General features: G+C 40.9%; 2 protein-coding genes across 2 annotated transcripts in view; both read left to right on the plus strand.

The window, feature by feature from the left end:
* The window catches only part of LOC310692493 (uncharacterized protein), a gene marked incomplete at its 3' end in the record, with an annotated part of 30,078 nt that extends 26,456 nt beyond the window's left edge, over positions 1-3,622 (plus strand). Inside the window, exons 10-11 of the mRNA XM_083473439.1 lie at positions 1,565-1,691; positions 2,709-3,622. Of these exons, the coding sequence (XP_083329565.1) occupies positions 1,565-1,691; positions 2,709-3,622 (1,041 nt within the window). The remainder of the gene's footprint in view (positions 1-1,564; positions 1,692-2,708) is intronic.
* Positions 3,623-6,977: 3,355 nt separating this feature from the next.
* Positions 6,978-13,749, plus strand: LOC310692494 (vomeronasal type-2 receptor 26-like; the record flags this gene model as incomplete). The annotated part of the gene is made up of 5 exons (XM_083473440.1): positions 6,978-7,265; positions 7,550-8,410; positions 9,754-9,981; positions 11,862-11,988; positions 12,836-13,749. 5 exons carry the CDS (start codon positions 6,978-6,980, stop codon positions 13,747-13,749), a joined length of 2,418 nt encoding a protein of 805 aa, XP_083329566.1.
* Positions 13,750-16,869: the final 3,120 nt, after the last annotated feature.

Genomic DNA, 16,869 nt, shown 5'->3' on the forward strand with positions numbered 1-16,869 from the left:
TCCAGTGTTCTGGAAAAAGTTCAAGAAATATTGCTTCATGATTCTGGTCTCTAAGGTAGTGATATTCCAAGATAATGCTCACAGGAACGTAGCATGTAAACTAATATGTTTAGAACCTGACCAAACAAAGATCACCATCCAAAACAAATATTAATGCTGAAACATATAACCATGGTGGTGGGGGGGGGGAGTTAACACTGCAAGCAAGAAATATTGAATGATTGTATGAAACACAGACAATTAGAACAATTAACACCTGACAGTGTTCTAACATATTTTAGTTACTTCATGTCCAGATTATTTGTTACTTACCCTCTGTGTTATTTATATGTTGTTGTTGTTGTTGCTGCTGCTGCTGCTGCTGCTGCTGCTGTTGTTTTCATTGTACATTGTTTACATTAACCCTGCTACTGTCTTAATTTGTTTACAATAACTTTGTAAATATACTATAAATGAATTTCATTGTGTCTTAAAAACTTGATCTTTCCAATTCCTTATTCTTCCTGTGAGTTTTGCCATTTCGGCATAGTCCATTAGTTTCCGTAACCCTTCTTCTTTTGTTGGGACATTTCCTTCTTTCCATCTTTGGGCATACAACATTCTGGCAGCAGTGGTCTCATACATAAATACATTAGGTAACTTTAATCCCATTATTCCCAAAAGAAATGTCTCTGGTATCTTAATAAAGGTTAACTTAAACAATTTTTTAACTCATTATATAGTGGCACTTCCGGTTGCGCATCGGATCTGTTCTGGAGCTCCGGTCGGATCCCAAGAAATTTGCAACCGGAGGTGCCTGTTCTGCGCATGCACATGGCGTGTTGAGTGCTTCTGCGCATGCATGCATGGCGAAGCCCAGAAAAATATTTCCGGGTCTGCCACGTGCGTAACCCACAGGATACGCAAGCAGAGGTGTGCATATCCAGAGGTACCACTGTATATCATTTCCCTGTAGGCTTTTGCCTTATTACAACTCCATCACATATGGAAAAAGGTATCTTCTTGTTCTTTACATTTCCATCAGATACTAAATTCTGATTTGTACATTTTGGCAAACAAATTGAGTACCATCTATACATCATTTTAATATGATTTCCACTCTAATTATAAAACGCTGCAAACTTTATATCATTATTCACAATCGCTTAGTCATGCTGCCCACACGACCTGGAAAGCTGTATGGGGACAAACGCCGGCTCCCTTGGCCTAAAAACGAGATTAGCGCCACAACCCCATAGTTGCCTTTGACTGGACTTAACTGTCCAGGGGTCCTTTACCTTTTACCTCATTATGACCAATATCCATTGCCCAATATATTATTGAAGATTTCACGTGTTCATCTTTTGTTTCCCATTCTAATAGCATCTTATACATTTTCGACAAAACATTAACATTACATTCTAGGAGGTTTCTCTCTAATTCTCTCAACATAAAAGGTGCTCTCTGGGGGGGGGGAGCATTTTCCTATATTATTGTCATATTTCTAAACTGTGGATTTCACCACCTTTGCTGTGCCAGGGAGATGCACTCCCTGAAACTATTATCTTCTTTTATTTATGTACAGACACCGCCTCCTTCTGTGTGCAATGAGAATTGTCATTTAGGTTACAGTCGGACCAAGAAGGAAGGGGAGCCTTCTTGCTGCTATGATTGTCTTCCATGTCCAGAAGGGAAAATCACAAACCAGAAGGGTAGGAGATAAACTATGAACTCTTCAAAAGCTATATCAGGATATTGCTTGATATCACCACTGAGATTTGTATTTGGTGTACAAATCTGAATAACATTGGAGAGATGTGATTGGGTAGGAGTTTTATAAGAGCCAGGCATATTATTTATGTGTTTATTCATAAAAACCACTTGCATAGTACAATTTCATTAAAAATATGAAAGTAGTTTACAACAACAACAAAAATTCACAGAGGCAGACAAACATACACATATAGACACAAAAAACATGCAAGTATATATACAATGGCACAAATCTCCAGTCTTTTAGTTAACAGCCAAATACATTAACCCAGAGGAGGGTTTAAAAAGCAACAAAAGGGCAGATCACCAACTAATTCCTAAAGGATATATTTTCTTAATTTTCTCCATATGCTTGGCAGAAAAGAAAAGTTTTCAGATATCTAAAGTTTACTATAGAAGATGCCTTCTGATTCACTATTGAAAGCATGTTCCAAAAGACTGGGTCCAATGACAATAAAGACATAGTCCCAAAACCTCAAGCTAAGCAATTCTCCTATGGATTATCTCAATCATCAAGCTGGAATAGAAGGGTTCAGGCTGTTCCTTTAACAATAATGACCTGAGTTGAGGGGTTGTAAATTGGCACAGGGATCTTGACTCTGGCTTGGTAATAGAGTGTTGGCATGCTAACAAAGGTCTCATGTGTTGTCAGCTATGTACCACCATTAAAAGGACTCAAGCTATCACACTGCCTAGGAATGGAAGGAGCTGGCAAACCAGCTAGCCAGATAGTGGATGTTAGGAATAAATCTTCAGACCTGTAGACTGCTACCTTCTTGAGATTGACCCAAGATGTAGATTGCTTTGCAATCAAAACTGAATATTACTTCTAAATATAAGGATGCATTTTTTACAACTTTTCTAGGCATCCTAATTCAAGGCTCCAAAATACAGTATTTCCACCAAGCATGGCAGAATGGATTTCCATGTAGATAACTCTTTCTTTTCTTTTTCAGACATGGATGATTGTTTTGAATGCCCTGGGGACCAGTATCCAAAACATGACCAGGATGGATGCCTTCCAAAACAAATAACTTTCTTGTCTTATGGAGAACCTTTGGGCATAATTTTGTCCTCTTTGGCTCTCTCCTTTTCTCTCCTCACTGCTTTGGTTCTTGGAATATTCCTGAAGTACATGGATACTCCCATAGTCAAGGCCAACAACCGGAACCTCACCTACACTCTCCTCATCTCCCTCTTGCTTTCCTTCCTTTGTGTTTTGCTATTCATTGGTCAGCCTGGAGCACTGACATGCCTCCTGCGACAAACTGCTTTTGGCATGATCTTCTCTGTGGCAGTTTCTTGCATACTGGCTAAAACCACCATTGTGGTTCTGGCTTTCATGGCCACCAAGCCAGGCTCTAAGTTGAGGAGATGGGTAGGGAAACCATTGTCCAACTCCATTGTCCTTTCCTGCTTTCTTATTCAAGCCACCATTTGTACTGTGTGGTTGGCAACTTCTCCCCCATTCCCTGATTTAGACATGAATACAATGATCAAAGAAATGATTATGCTCTGTAATGAGGGGTCAGTCCTTATGTTTTACTTTGTGTTGGGCTACATGGGCTTCTTGGCTTCTGTCAGCTTTATTGTGGCTTTTCTTGCTCGGAGGTTGCCTGACAGCTTTAATGAAGCCAAGTTCATTACATTCAGCATGCTGGTCTTTTGCAGTGTTTGGCTATCCTTTGTCCCAACCTACCTGAGCACAAAAGGGAAATACATGGTGGCTGTGGAGATCTTCTCCATCTTGGCCTCCAGTTTGGGCTTACTGGGGTGCATCTTTTTCCCCAAATGCTATATCATTTTACTGAGGCCTGAACTGAATACCAAGGGACAGTTAATTAGAACAACAAAGAATCAGCCTAGCTGACCTAACTGAAGCCCATTGCATTCAAATATCTTTTATTAGTAATGAGTGATATACCCTCCAAGATCACAGAAAGCCTCTGTGCAAGAATGAGCCATGATTTCCATGTACAGTGGTTCCTTGCAAGACGAAAAAATCCATTCCGCGAGTCTCTTTGACTTGCGGTTTTTTCGTCTTGCAAAGCCAGCCCATTAGCGTCTTAGCGGATTAGCGCTATTAGCGGCTTAGCGGGCTTAGCGGATCAGCTGATAAACGGTTTAGCGGCTTAGCAGATCAGCTGATAAGCCACCCTTCAGCCAAAGTTTACAGAAAAATGCACAACAGAAAAATACAAAATGAGAACACAAAGTATATAATAAACATCAGTCAATAGCCTGGTGATAGAGAAACATCTTTTTCTCGTGCATAAAAATATGTAACGACAGATTACAAAAAGCCACTTGAGCTGCTGTTAAGTGAATGAGCCATACTTCCATGAAGTCAGCTCTGATGATCCCATGAAAGCATGAAAATAATGCATCAAAAATAATGCATCAATCCACACCCAATTCTGTATATTCTGATCCCATTTCCTGTTTGCCATGATTTTCCATCCTAATTTAGAAAAAAAAAAAGTTCCTTCCATTTCTTCTTCTTCCATTCTTTCTCTGGGAAAATTGCCAGAATCTCAATAGCTTTTGCATCTAATTTCACTCCAAATTTCACTCCAAATCCTTTCTCTCTCAGCTCTAGAATGCTTTTTAATCTCCCCGTCCATGATTTCATTCCACTTCTCCAACATCATGACTACACCACTTGCCTGTTTCACTCCTCCAGTCACCTGTGTGAAAATTCTCTCCATTTCATTGTTTACTGCCTCCAGCTTTACCATTCCACTCTGCTGTTCTGGCAGTGCTTTATCAATTCTCCATATGTTCTGTGTCTTCTTTAACCTCATCATTCTCTGGTCCATTTTCATTCACCATCTTATCCATCTCAGCTCTGATCTCTTTTAGTTGCTGATTCAGTAATTGATGCAAGATGCCAACAGTCAATACGGTGTCCAACAGTGTTTTTACAATACTGACTGTTCTTTCTCTTACTAACAGCTCACTCTCCACCTTAAGATCTTACAATCTCTACCTTAAGCTTGATTCTCCAATCTCCCGTCACCATGTCACACTTCATTCCTCGCCCCCCCACCCGTGCCACAGAATAAAACATAGCTTCGCTTTGCAGTCAGCACTTGCTTCAAAAGGACAGCAAGTTAAAAATAAAATGAAAATTTCTAACTGTCCCATCACCCCTTACATGTTTTGAATCTTTCTCAGTTGCAATAAAATAAAACATTTTTATTTATTTTTTTGCTTTCAGCCTTTTAATATTGCAGACAGCTCACATTCCAGATTTGAATTTCAACCAGCAAATAAATCACTTCATTTGTAATCTATAACAGTCTCAAAAGTATTTAAAGAAAGGGAGGTTTTACCTATGGCTGACCCCCAGTACTATTATGTACTGTTTGGGCGTGATGAAGGTTCCTCTGCTCCGGGTCACTCACCCCCACCTGGTTCCCCAATACACCTTGTTCTACCAGCATGGAAAGCTGCTTTCTGAGGGAATCAAAGGTGAATCCCTGTTCTCTTTTTTTCCCCAAACAGAATATGATAACCAAGTTGGCCTGGCTATTTCACCACATTATTATGTCTGTTGAAAGACTGTTGACAGTAGATGTTTAGTCCACCCTCTTCTTCCCAGTATAACCTTTCCTCCCTACAAAGTAAGACCAGCTGAGACTTTGGCTATGATAAGGAAAATATGATTTTCTTTTGAAATCTGATAGAAAACCTACAATTCAGAACTGATCATTAGCTCCCGTCCCATCTGATTATCAAATTAATCATAATCACTGCTGCTGCTTCTCCTCATCCCAGAGGTGTTTCAGAAGCCACATAAACACGATAAACTAAAAGTGGATGACACAATGAACAGCCCCTGTGCCCTTCAGAGCGCATGCTAGATCCAAGGCTCTCTCAGACTGGTCACTCATTTCTTTACACAGAGCAGATCCATTTTTTGTGCGCATTCCAGTGAGACTTTCTGAAGCAAGAACATTTGAATGATAATGTGCAGGGTTCCTATTGCTCTATGTTCTATTAGAGATCCACTTCCAATTCTTCACCAATACTATCAATCTGGGGACTTCATCATTGGTGGCATTATGTCCCAAATCTATATAGCTTCAAGTATATTAACCTTCCACAAACCTCCCTCTCCTGAATTATTTGATGACATATTGTAAGGAATTGTGGATTTTTAAAATTTTATATATGTATAGATATTTTAAATGTTTTTAAAATCCTTCATGAGTATATGTCTGCATTTGATATGTGGTGATTTAAGAAGATGGTGATGATTCCGACTTCTCCTTCTCTGTACTTCAGATGTTTATGATGGGCTGGGGAAGTTCTCAAAATGCTTTGTGCAAGATCTGCCAACCTTAGGTTCATAATTTCAATATATAAGGCATGTCTAAAACTAGCATTTATCCATTATAAGATTACAAGAGAGTGTAAACAGGATTGTTCACTTTCATTGCATTTAGGTTTTCAGGCTATTTCCCATGGAATACTTTGGATATAGAAAATCCATATTTGGCTTTTCTCAAACCTGCCACAAATGGTTAATCACTCATATTAGAAAGTGATCTTCTTATACGTTTTGGACAGTACTTGTACGACTGGGTGATCAGGCACTGTCAACTCATTTAAGCAGACTACTACTATCACCACCATCATCATCAGTTGCAGTATGGTTATAGCTGCTTACTTTCTGCAAACAAAAAGTACATTCCTACATGAGATATGGCCCTAGGTCATATTCTGTTGTGGTATATCCACCAAGAGTCCGCAGACCAATATGACATTGCACTGATAGATTTGTTTTCTTATTTCCAAACGACTGGAGTATAATAGTCATAATAGAGTCATAAAACAGTAACAAAAAACCTTCGGTGTTTGAGATTTCTCTCATGCATGCTACATATTTCAATGGATTAAATCCATATTCATTCAATGGAGTTTGATTCTTCATTCATTCATGCAAGTTTTGTGTGAATGTTGACATGTACATAATATAAACCCTTTTACTTTCTGAGATTTTCAGAAAACAATAGCAAGGGGAAAGGTGAGTGTTTTGCAAGCCTCTGCTCATAAAGGTTGTAATTTGACAGCATTCAAAGCCATGCCAAGAGATGACTCTACAGGGAGTCACATCCCTACCTACCTGCCTACCTATCTAAAAAAACCTCCTTGGACTGTGGGCATATAATCTATTTCTCTAATCATGTTATACAATATGTTCCTCTCCTTACAGGCCAATGACACAACTCTACCAGCATATTCTGGCCTTGGCATTTGCTGTGAAGGAGATCAATGAAAACCCACATATCCTTCCCAATATCACACTGGGGTTCCACATCTATAATAGCCATTTCATTGCCAGATGGATCTATCAAGCCTCACTAGCAGTTCTCTCCAGGAAAGGAAGATTCATCCCTAATTACAAGTGTGATGTTGAGGACACTCCCATAGCTGTCATTGGGGGATCAAACTCAGATTCATGTCTCCAGATGGCCACCATCCTTTGTATGTACAAGATGCCCCAGGTAAGATGTGTTCATGGAGAATGGGCAGAGATGAGAATGTGTACACTCGTCTTTGATGACATCCTTTCAGCTTGAATGTTGGTACTTAAACAGTTGTGTACTTAAAAATTGGAGGTGTGCCATAGACCTCAAGGACAAAACAATTGTGGCCTCAAGAAAATGGAGATTTTTGGTATTGCCTGGAGCAGTTTTTGATACTGCCTGAAGTGGTGATAGGTCATAGCACAATTTGTTACCACTTTTCTTTTCCATTTTATCTCACCATTTGCTGCCCTTACTTTTAGCTCATCTACGGCTCTTCTCCCATGATGGAAAACAATGTACAAACTCTTTTCTCCCACTGGATGTTCCCAGATGGGACTCATCAGTACAATGGGATACTCCAACTTCTCCTGCATTTCAGCTGGTTGTGGATTGGGGTGGTTTCTCAGAATGATGATGCTGGAGAGCGATTTGTACAAAATGTCCTTCCCCTGTTTGCCCAGAGGGGTATCTGCTTTGATTTTATAGGAAGATTTCCTAAACTGAAGTTTTCTGGAGAGCTCAGTGAAATGGTGGCTGATGGTTCTGAAACAATACGTGTTGTTATGGGAAGCACTGCCAATGTTGTGGTTGTTCATGGTGAGATTCATACCATTTTGATAATGAGAACGATGCCAAAGGTTGCAGAAACGGATGATATACCAATGCATGCCACATCAAAAGTCTGGATAATGACTGCCCAGATGGAATTCACCTCATTCCCCATTCAGAGGGGCTGGGAAATTGATTTCCTCCATGGTGCTCTCTCCTTGGCAGTTTCCTCAAAGGAACTTGCAGGATTCCAGAAATTTGTTCAAATGAGAAACCCTGCCTCAGAAAGAGATGACAGCTTTCTCCAGCTTTTTTGGGAACAAGCATTCATCTGTTCTTTCTCCAATGCTTCTTTAGATAAGGAACATGAGGAATCATGCACTGGGGAGGAGAAGGTTGACAGCCTTCCTGGTTCTGTTTTTGAAATGAGCATGACTGCCCAAAGCTACAGTGTCTATAATGCTCTATATACTGTGGCACATGCTTTGCATGCCATGCAATGCTCCACGTTCAAAATTAGAGCAATGGCAAATGGAATGAAATTGGACTATCTGAAGCAACAAATATGGCCGGTAAAATTCTGATCCCATTAATGCAAATGTCATATTCTAGCACTCCGCTAAAAGTGGCCCCTACTTTTGCAGTTCTTTTGTTGCTGATAAAATTTAATTGCATCCAACTTAATGGATGGAATATTGTATTTATTCTGAAGTGCGATTCCTATTCTCATTGCCACTTTGTCTGATTAGGTTGTTATGAATTCAGCAGGTAATTTTTCACATGCAACCCTTACACCCCTTTTTTGGAAGTTTTGCTACTGACCCTAGTTGATTTCAGAATTTGAACCCCCAGTATTAAAATTGACAAAGTTTTGCATTCCCTAGATTGTTTCCTCTGAGGCTGAGCACATTTATTACTACTGAGGGCAGTCATCATATATGCTAGGAACTAAAGGTTTGTCTCACTGTGAATGCCCCAGAATGACTCCTTTAATTTTTGTACATTTCAGTTTGTCCAAATCTACTTAAACGGTTTTCTAGTTCCTCCTGTATGTGTCACTTCTTCCTTCATTTCTTTCCATTGCCTTTCTCAGTGTCCCACAACAGGAAGGACACCAGACTACTGCCTTTCCCCTTTTGCTCTTCTGTTGCCTTCTGATTTTATCCAAACACCTGGATCAAGGCCTGAGAGGTTGACCACCCTCCTCCTCCTCCTCCTCACTCTCACTGAACCCAGACTCAGACCACTGCTTATCTGCTGATTGCCTAGCAATGCTTTGGCTGCCTTCCAATTCTTCCTCTCCTTGATAGCTAATAGAGTCTTCTCTAAAAAGGGGGGTCAAACTGCCCTTTTTTGATTCTTACAGGCAGTTCTCATCTGCAGAGTTGGTCCCTAGGTCAATCTTTGAGTCTAACTCATCCCCGACACTCTGGGGGGCCACATTCCTAACACCTCTTCACTGAGCTGAAACACTATCCAACATCACAAACCAGCAGATAAATCAAAAGACACATCAGTACCTGCCCCACAGTGCACATCACATTGGAAGTTAGTTTTGGGCCCATAGGTATGCTTTAGGAGAAGAAGCCTAGGGTAAAGTGGCCTGGAGAGAAGGTATGTTAACAAACACCTCTGTATTTGATGATGGCAGTGGATTCGAAGCGAGTTGGCAGACTGAAACTTAATTGGGACAAGACCAATGCAAGACATGAAACTATTATCTTCTTTTATTTATGTACAGATGCCATCTCTTTGTGTGTTTAATAAGAATTGCCATTTAGGTTAGCCCAATTGGTCAGTTGATATAGTTTAAATAAATTATAAACCAAAGGTCTCAGAGGTCAACTGTAATCTCAATTATCTAATAAGGAATCCTTTTGTAGATCTTCATTATGGTTCCCTACCCCAAATTTAGCTCCAACACCTTCTGAGAAGTATCTCCTTCAACAATAGTGCCGGAGAAGAGATTTCCTTTGACCGAAAGGGAGCATTAGTAGCTGGCTTTGATATAATCAACTGGGTCACATTCCCAAATGAGTCCTTTCTTAGAGTCAAAGTTGGAAAAATGGACCCACAGATTCCTCAAGAAAAGGGGCTCAGAATTCACAATGAGGCCATCGTATGGCCCAGCAACTTCAACCAGGTAAATTCCATTTTATAGTATCTTCCGTCCTTTGCTCAGTGTTAAATCTGATGTCTCCTCAGGTCTTGGCTAGACATGGTTAGAAGATCCATTGCCATTGCACTTATCTGGAGCCATTTCACCAACCTAAATAACTCTCCAAAGCAGTTATTGCAAACATGGCAGGGAACATTGGGAGATGAACACACAGCTGAAAACCTCTGGGAACATGAACTTATGCACTGAAATGCATATTGAATCAGAATAATTAAGTCAAATAATGACTGAATCACTACTATGTTTGTAATATCCTTCAAAGAGTAATCCTTTAAAATTAGCAGACACAGAGCATGCCTATAATTGGAGGACCTCCAGTGTTCTGGAAAAAGTTCAAGAAATATTACTTGAAGACAATGCTATTACATAAGACAATGCTCACAGGAACGCAACATGCAAACTAATATGTTTAGAACCTGACCAAGCAAAGGTCACCATTGAAAAATATTAATGCAATATACAAAATAAAAATAAATTGAAATCACAGAAAGTCATTGGGCGACCTGGCAGTGACAGCTCCAGCCCCCAGGGATCTCCAGGAAGGAATAAAGACTCTGTTAACCTGTTATGGAATTACAATTTGGCCACAACTTTATTAAACTTTCAAATGTAGGAAGACCTTGGCTTAAGTATTGTGCGTGTATCCCTCCCAGCCCCGCAGCAGGGGGAACTGGGGCTCGTTAGGGTAAATGGGATATGGGGGTGCACTGCAAGACGTATGTGCACGCAGGCAGCCCATGCCATATCCCCACAGGCAGGGTGGTTCATTGACAACCTTTCAGTGTATGACCAGTGACACCCTTTATATAACCCCTTTAAAGAAGCGACCCTGGAATCACCGCCTGGAATCACCGCCATAGGGGGGGTGAGCAGTGGCGTAGCGTGGGTTGTCAGCACCCGGGGCAAGGCAAGTAATTTGCGCCCCCTAACCTGTGGATTTGTGCCCCCTAACCCGTGGATTTGCGCCCCCTAACCCTAACCCCCAGATGTTGCGCCCGGTGCGGCCAGCCCCCCCTGCACCCCCCACGCTACGCCACTGGGGGTGAGTCACCACTTCATGCCCGCCCCCCATTATAGGGAAGAAAAGACTAAAGGATTCCACCCAAGGCCTTAAACCGCCAAAGTTGTAACAAATTGCTATGGGGAAGAAAAAACCCTGTCAATATAGGAAAATTTCTTCCCGGTTTGTCAACAACAACCAGTCAATAGACTGTAGCAGTGCCCGCTAAACAGGATGGAAAAAGGTTAACCTGCAAACAAGAAACATTAAACAAAGGGAGGGGAGGGAAGGTAAATCTCTTGAGCCAACTGCCTGGCTGCAGTCGGCTCCACCCCATATTTATAAAGCTGGCCCCACCTCCCAGCAGTGTAACTTGACTACTGAGGCTTGGCGTGAACCTCCAAAGAATAACACTGAGAGGCAGGCCAGTCCCTAGTTGCCAGTAAGTTCCCTGGTAACAGAAGCACCATGTGTGATCGTGCAAAGGGCACCCACAATGTAAAGTGTGAGTGCTCAGTCTCTCATTTCAGCTCCCCTCTCCCTGTCTTAGAAAACTTCCTATCCAGACTCTATTTTGATTGACCAGTTCAGTTTGATTTGCAGATCCTCTGGGCTGTTATATTTGATAGATATGACCTTCCTCTCAAAATATGGTGTTCTGTGTCTTCTTTGAGCTGTATTGGTAAAGGCAGTGTTCCCATTGATAATTCATTCTGACCTGCAGCTACATAAAATGAATTTTCAAATATTATTGTCCTATTTCTAAACTGTGTATTTCACCACTTTTTGCTGTGCCAGGGAGATGCACTCCCTGAAACTATTATCTTCTTTTATTTATGTACAGACACCACCTCCTTCTGTGTGCAATGAGAATTGTCATTTAGGTTACAGTCGGACCAAGAAGGAAGGGAAGCCTTCTTGCTGCTACGATTGTCTTCCATGTCCAGAAGGGAAGATCACAAACCAGAAGGGTAGGAGATAAACTGTGAACCCTTCAAAAGCTATATCAGGATCTTGTTTGATATCACCACTGAGATTTGTATTTGGTGTATAAATCTGAATAGCATGGGAGGGATATATACAATGACTCAATCCTCCAACCATTTAGTTAACAGCCATATGCATTAACCCATTGCGCCAGAGGAGGGTTTTTTAAATAAAGCCAGTTTCCAGATAATTCCTGCACAATATATTTTTCTTAACTGTCTCCATAAGCTTGGCAGGAAAAAAGAGTTTTCCGATGTCTAAGTTTACTATAGAAGATACCTTCTGGTTCACTATTGAAAAAAATATTCCAAAGGAGTGGGTCCATTAACAATAAAGACTTGGTCCCAATACCTCAAGAAAAGCAATCCACCTATAGATTACCTCAAACATCAAGCTAGAAAAGAAGTGTTAGGGCTGTTCCTTTAATATCATTGACCTCAGTTGAGGGCTCTGCAAATTAGTACAGGGACCGTGAATCTGGCTTGGTGATAGAGGACTACCCAGTGTTGGCATGCTATCAAAGGTCTCATGTGTTGCCAGCTATGTACCACCATTAACAGAGGTTAGGCTATCACACTCCCTCAGAATGGAAATAGCTGGCAAACCAGCTAGCCAGATAGTGGATGTTAGGAATAAAACCTCAGACCTGTAGATTGCTACCCTCTTGACATTGGCCCAGGATGTGGATTGCTTGGCAATCAAAGCTGAATATGAGGATATCTCTTTTACAACTGTTATCATCGTCATAATTCAAGGCTCTACAGTACATAAATTCTGCCAAGCATCGCCGAACAGATTTCCACATATTTAATTCTGTGTTGTCTTTTTCAGACATGGATGTTTGCTTTGAATGTCCTTGGAACCAATATCCAAACCATTTCCAGGATGGATGCCTTCCAAAACGAATAACTTTCTTGTCTTATGGAGAACCTTTGGGCATAATTTTGTCCTCTTTGGCTCTCTCCTTTTCTCTCCTCACTGCTTTGGTCCTTGGAATATTCCTGAAGCACATGGATACTCCCATAGTCAAGGCCAACAACCGCAACCTCACCTACACTCTCCTCATCTCCCTCTTGCTTTCCTTCCTTTGTGTTTTGCTATTCATTGGCCAGCCTAGAGCACTGACATGCCTCCTGCGACAAACTGCTTTTGGTATGATCTTCTCTGTAGCAGTTTCTTGCATATTGGCCAAAACCATCATTGTCGTTTTGGCTTTCATGGCCACCAAGCCAGGCTCCAAGATGAGGATATGGGTAGGGAAACCATTGTCCAACACCATTATCCTTTCCTGCTTTCTTATTCAAGCCACCATTTGTACTGTGTGGTTGGCAACTTCTCCCCCGTTCCCTGATTTAGACATGCATACAATGATCCAAGAAATGGTTCTGCTCTGTAATGAGGGGTCGGTCCTTATGTTTTACTTTGTGTTGGGCTACATGGGCTTCTTGGCTTCTGTCAGCTTTATTGTGGCTTTTCTTGCTCGAAGGTTGCCTGACAGCTTTAATGAAGCCAAGTTCATTACATTCAGCATGCTGGTCTTTTGCAGTGTTTGGCTGTCCTTTGTCCCAACCTACCTGAGCACAAAAGGAAAATACATGGTGGCTGTGGAGATCTTCTCCATCTTGGCCTCCAGTTCGGGCTTACTGGGGTGCATCTTTTTTCCCAAATGCTATATCATTTTACTGAGGCCTGAACTGAATACCAAGGGACAGTTAATTAGGACAACAAAGAATCAGTCTAGCTGACCTAACTCAATTCAAAAGTCTTTTATTAGTAATGAGTGACATACCCTCCAAATTTACAGAAAGCTTCTGTTAGAGAATGGGCCGTGGTTTCCATGTACTCACTTAGGATAATCCCATTAAAGTATTTCATTTTATTATTACAGCTCTTTGTTTAATTTTTATACCGCCCTTCATCCAAAGATTACAGAAAAATGCACAACAGAAAAACACAAAATGAGAACACAAAGTATATAATAAACATCAATCAATAACCTGGTTATAGAGAAACATCTTTTTCTCGTGCGTAAAAATATGTAACGACAGATTACAAAAAGCCACTCGAGCTGCTGTTAAGTGAATGAGCCATACTTCCATGAAGTCAGCTTTGATGATCCCATGAAAGCATGAAAATAATGCATCAAAGTAATGCATCAAATAATGCATCAAAAATAATGCATCAATCCACACCCAATTCTGTATATTCTTGTAATGGTTGGGAGTTACTCGTGCGTAAACTTCCCGTTTGGAAGCTTGGCTGCCTAGGTTAAACCGTCTTGACTGCACAGCCCATCTCAGCATGGCTGCCTCAGTCGCTAGCAGCATCTGTCTGTGGGCGTTTCTTAAACCTTTGCCAGCATAAAAGCTCTTTGACACCCAATCGTCTCCGCCTCTCATTACGCGGAAGTCTCCTGCACAGGGAGGGCGTGGGTAGTGGAGGACCAGTGCTCTCCTCACTGACTTCCAAGGAAGAATCCTGGAGCCCTTCCACCTCTTCTCCCATTTGCTCTCCTGGATCCTTGGTGTTACGCTGATTTCCTTCCCCCTCTATCAAGCTGCGTCTCCCCCTAGTGCTGTTACCTTCCCCTGCAGAATCAGAGAGCCTCTCCTTCTCCTGTTGCTCTGATGTCAGTTCCCTGACAATTCTGATCCCATTTCCTGTTTGCCATGATTTTCCATCCTAATTTAGAAAAAAAAGAAGTTCCTTCCATTTCTTCTTCTTCCATTCTTTCTCCGGGGAAATTGCCAGAAGCTCAATAGCTTTTGCATCTAATTTCACTCCAAATTTCACTCCAAATCCTTTCTCTCTCACCTCTAGAATGCTTTTTAATCTCCCCGTCCATGGTTTCATTCCACTTCTCCAACATCATGACTACACCACTTGCCTGTTTCACTCCTCCAGTCACCTGTGTGAAAATTCTCTCCATTTCATTGTTTACTGCCTCCAGCTTTACCATTCCACTCTGCTGTTCTGGCAGTGCTTTATCAATTCTCCAAATGTTCTGTGTCTTCTTTAACCTCATCATTCTCTGGTCCATTTTCATTCACCATCTTATCCATCTCAGCTCTGATCTCTTTTAGTTGCTGATCCAGTAATTGATGCAAGATGCCAACAGTCAATGGGGTGTCCAACAGTGTTTTTACAATACTGACTGTTCTTTCTCTTACTAACAGCTCACTCTCCACCTTAAGATCTTACAATCTCTACCTTAAGCTTGATTCTCCAATCTCCCGTCACCATGTCACACTTCATTCCTCGCCCCCCCACCCGTGCCACAGAATAAAACATAGCTTCGCTTTGCAGTCAGCACTTGCTTCAAAAGGACAGCAAGTTAAAAATAAAATGAAAATTTTTAACTGTCCCATCACCCCTTACATGTTTTGAATCTTTCTCAGTTGCAATAAAATAAAACATTTTTATTTATTTATTTGCTTTCAGCCTTTTAATATTGCAGACAGCTCACATTCCAGATTTGAATTTCAACCAGCAAATAAATCACTTCATTTGTAATCTATAACAGTCTCAAAAGTATTTAAAGAAAGGGAGGCTTTACCTATGGCTGACCCCCAGTACTATTATGCACTGTTTGGGCGTGATGAAGGTTCCTCTGCTCCGGGTCACTCACCCCCACCTGGTTCCCCAATACACCTTGTTCTACCAGCATGGAAAGCTGCTTTCTGAGGGAATCAAAGGTGAATCCCTGTTCTCTCTTTTTTCCCCAAACAGAATATGATAACCAAGTTGGCCTGGCTATCATTTTTCACCACATTATTATGTCTGTTGAAAGACTGTTGACAGTAGATGTTTAGTCCACCCTCTTCTTCTCAGTATAACCTTTCCTCCCTACAAAGTAAGACCAGCTGAGACTTTGGCTATGATAATGAAAACATGATTTTCTTTTGAAATCTGATAGAAAACCTACAATTCAGAACTGATCATTATCTCCCATCCCATCTGATTATCAAATTAATCATAATCACTGCTGCTGCTTCTCCTCATCCCAGGGGTGTTTCAGAAGCCACATAAACACGATAAACTAAAAGTGGATGACACAATGAACAGCCCCTGTGCCCTTCAGAGCGCATGCTAGATCCAAGGCTCTCTCACACTGGTCACTGATTTCTTTACACAGAGCAGATCCATTTTTTGTGCGCATTCCAGTAAGACTTTCTGAAGCAAGAACATTTGAATGATAATGTGCAGGGTTCCTATTGCTCTATGTTCTATTAGAGATCCACTTCCAATTCTTCACCAATACTATCAATCTGGGGACTTCATCATTGGTGGCATTATGTCTCAAATCTATATAGCTTCAAGTAGATTAACCTTCCACAAACCTCCCTCTCCTGAATTATTTGATAACATATTGTAAGGAATTGTGGATTTTTAAAATTTTATATATACGTAGATATTTTAAATGTTTTTTAAATCCTTCATGAGTATATGTCTGCATTTGATATGTGGTGATTTAAGAAGATGGTGATGATTCTGACTTCCCCTTCTCTGTACTTCAGATGTTTATGATGGGCTGGGGAAGTTCTCAAAATGCTTTGTGCAAGATCTGCCAACCTTAGGTTCATAATTTCAATATATATGGCAGGTCTAAAACTAGCATTTATCCATTATAAGATTACAAGAGAGTATAAACAGGATTGTTCACTTTCATTGCATTTAGGTTTTCAGGCTATTTCCCATGGAATACTTTGGATATAGAAAATCCATATTTGGCTTTTCTCAAACCTGCCACAAATGGTTAATCACTCATATTAGAAAGTGATCTTCTTATACGTTTTGGACAGTACTTGTATGATTGGGTGATCAGGCACCGTCAACTCATTTAAGCAGACTACTACTATCACCAT

Source organism: Podarcis liolepis (assembly GCF_965112155.1).
Source record: "Podarcis liolepis genome assembly, chromosome: 13".
Lineage (NCBI taxonomy): Eukaryota > Metazoa > Chordata > Lepidosauria > Squamata > Lacertidae > Podarcis > Podarcis liolepis.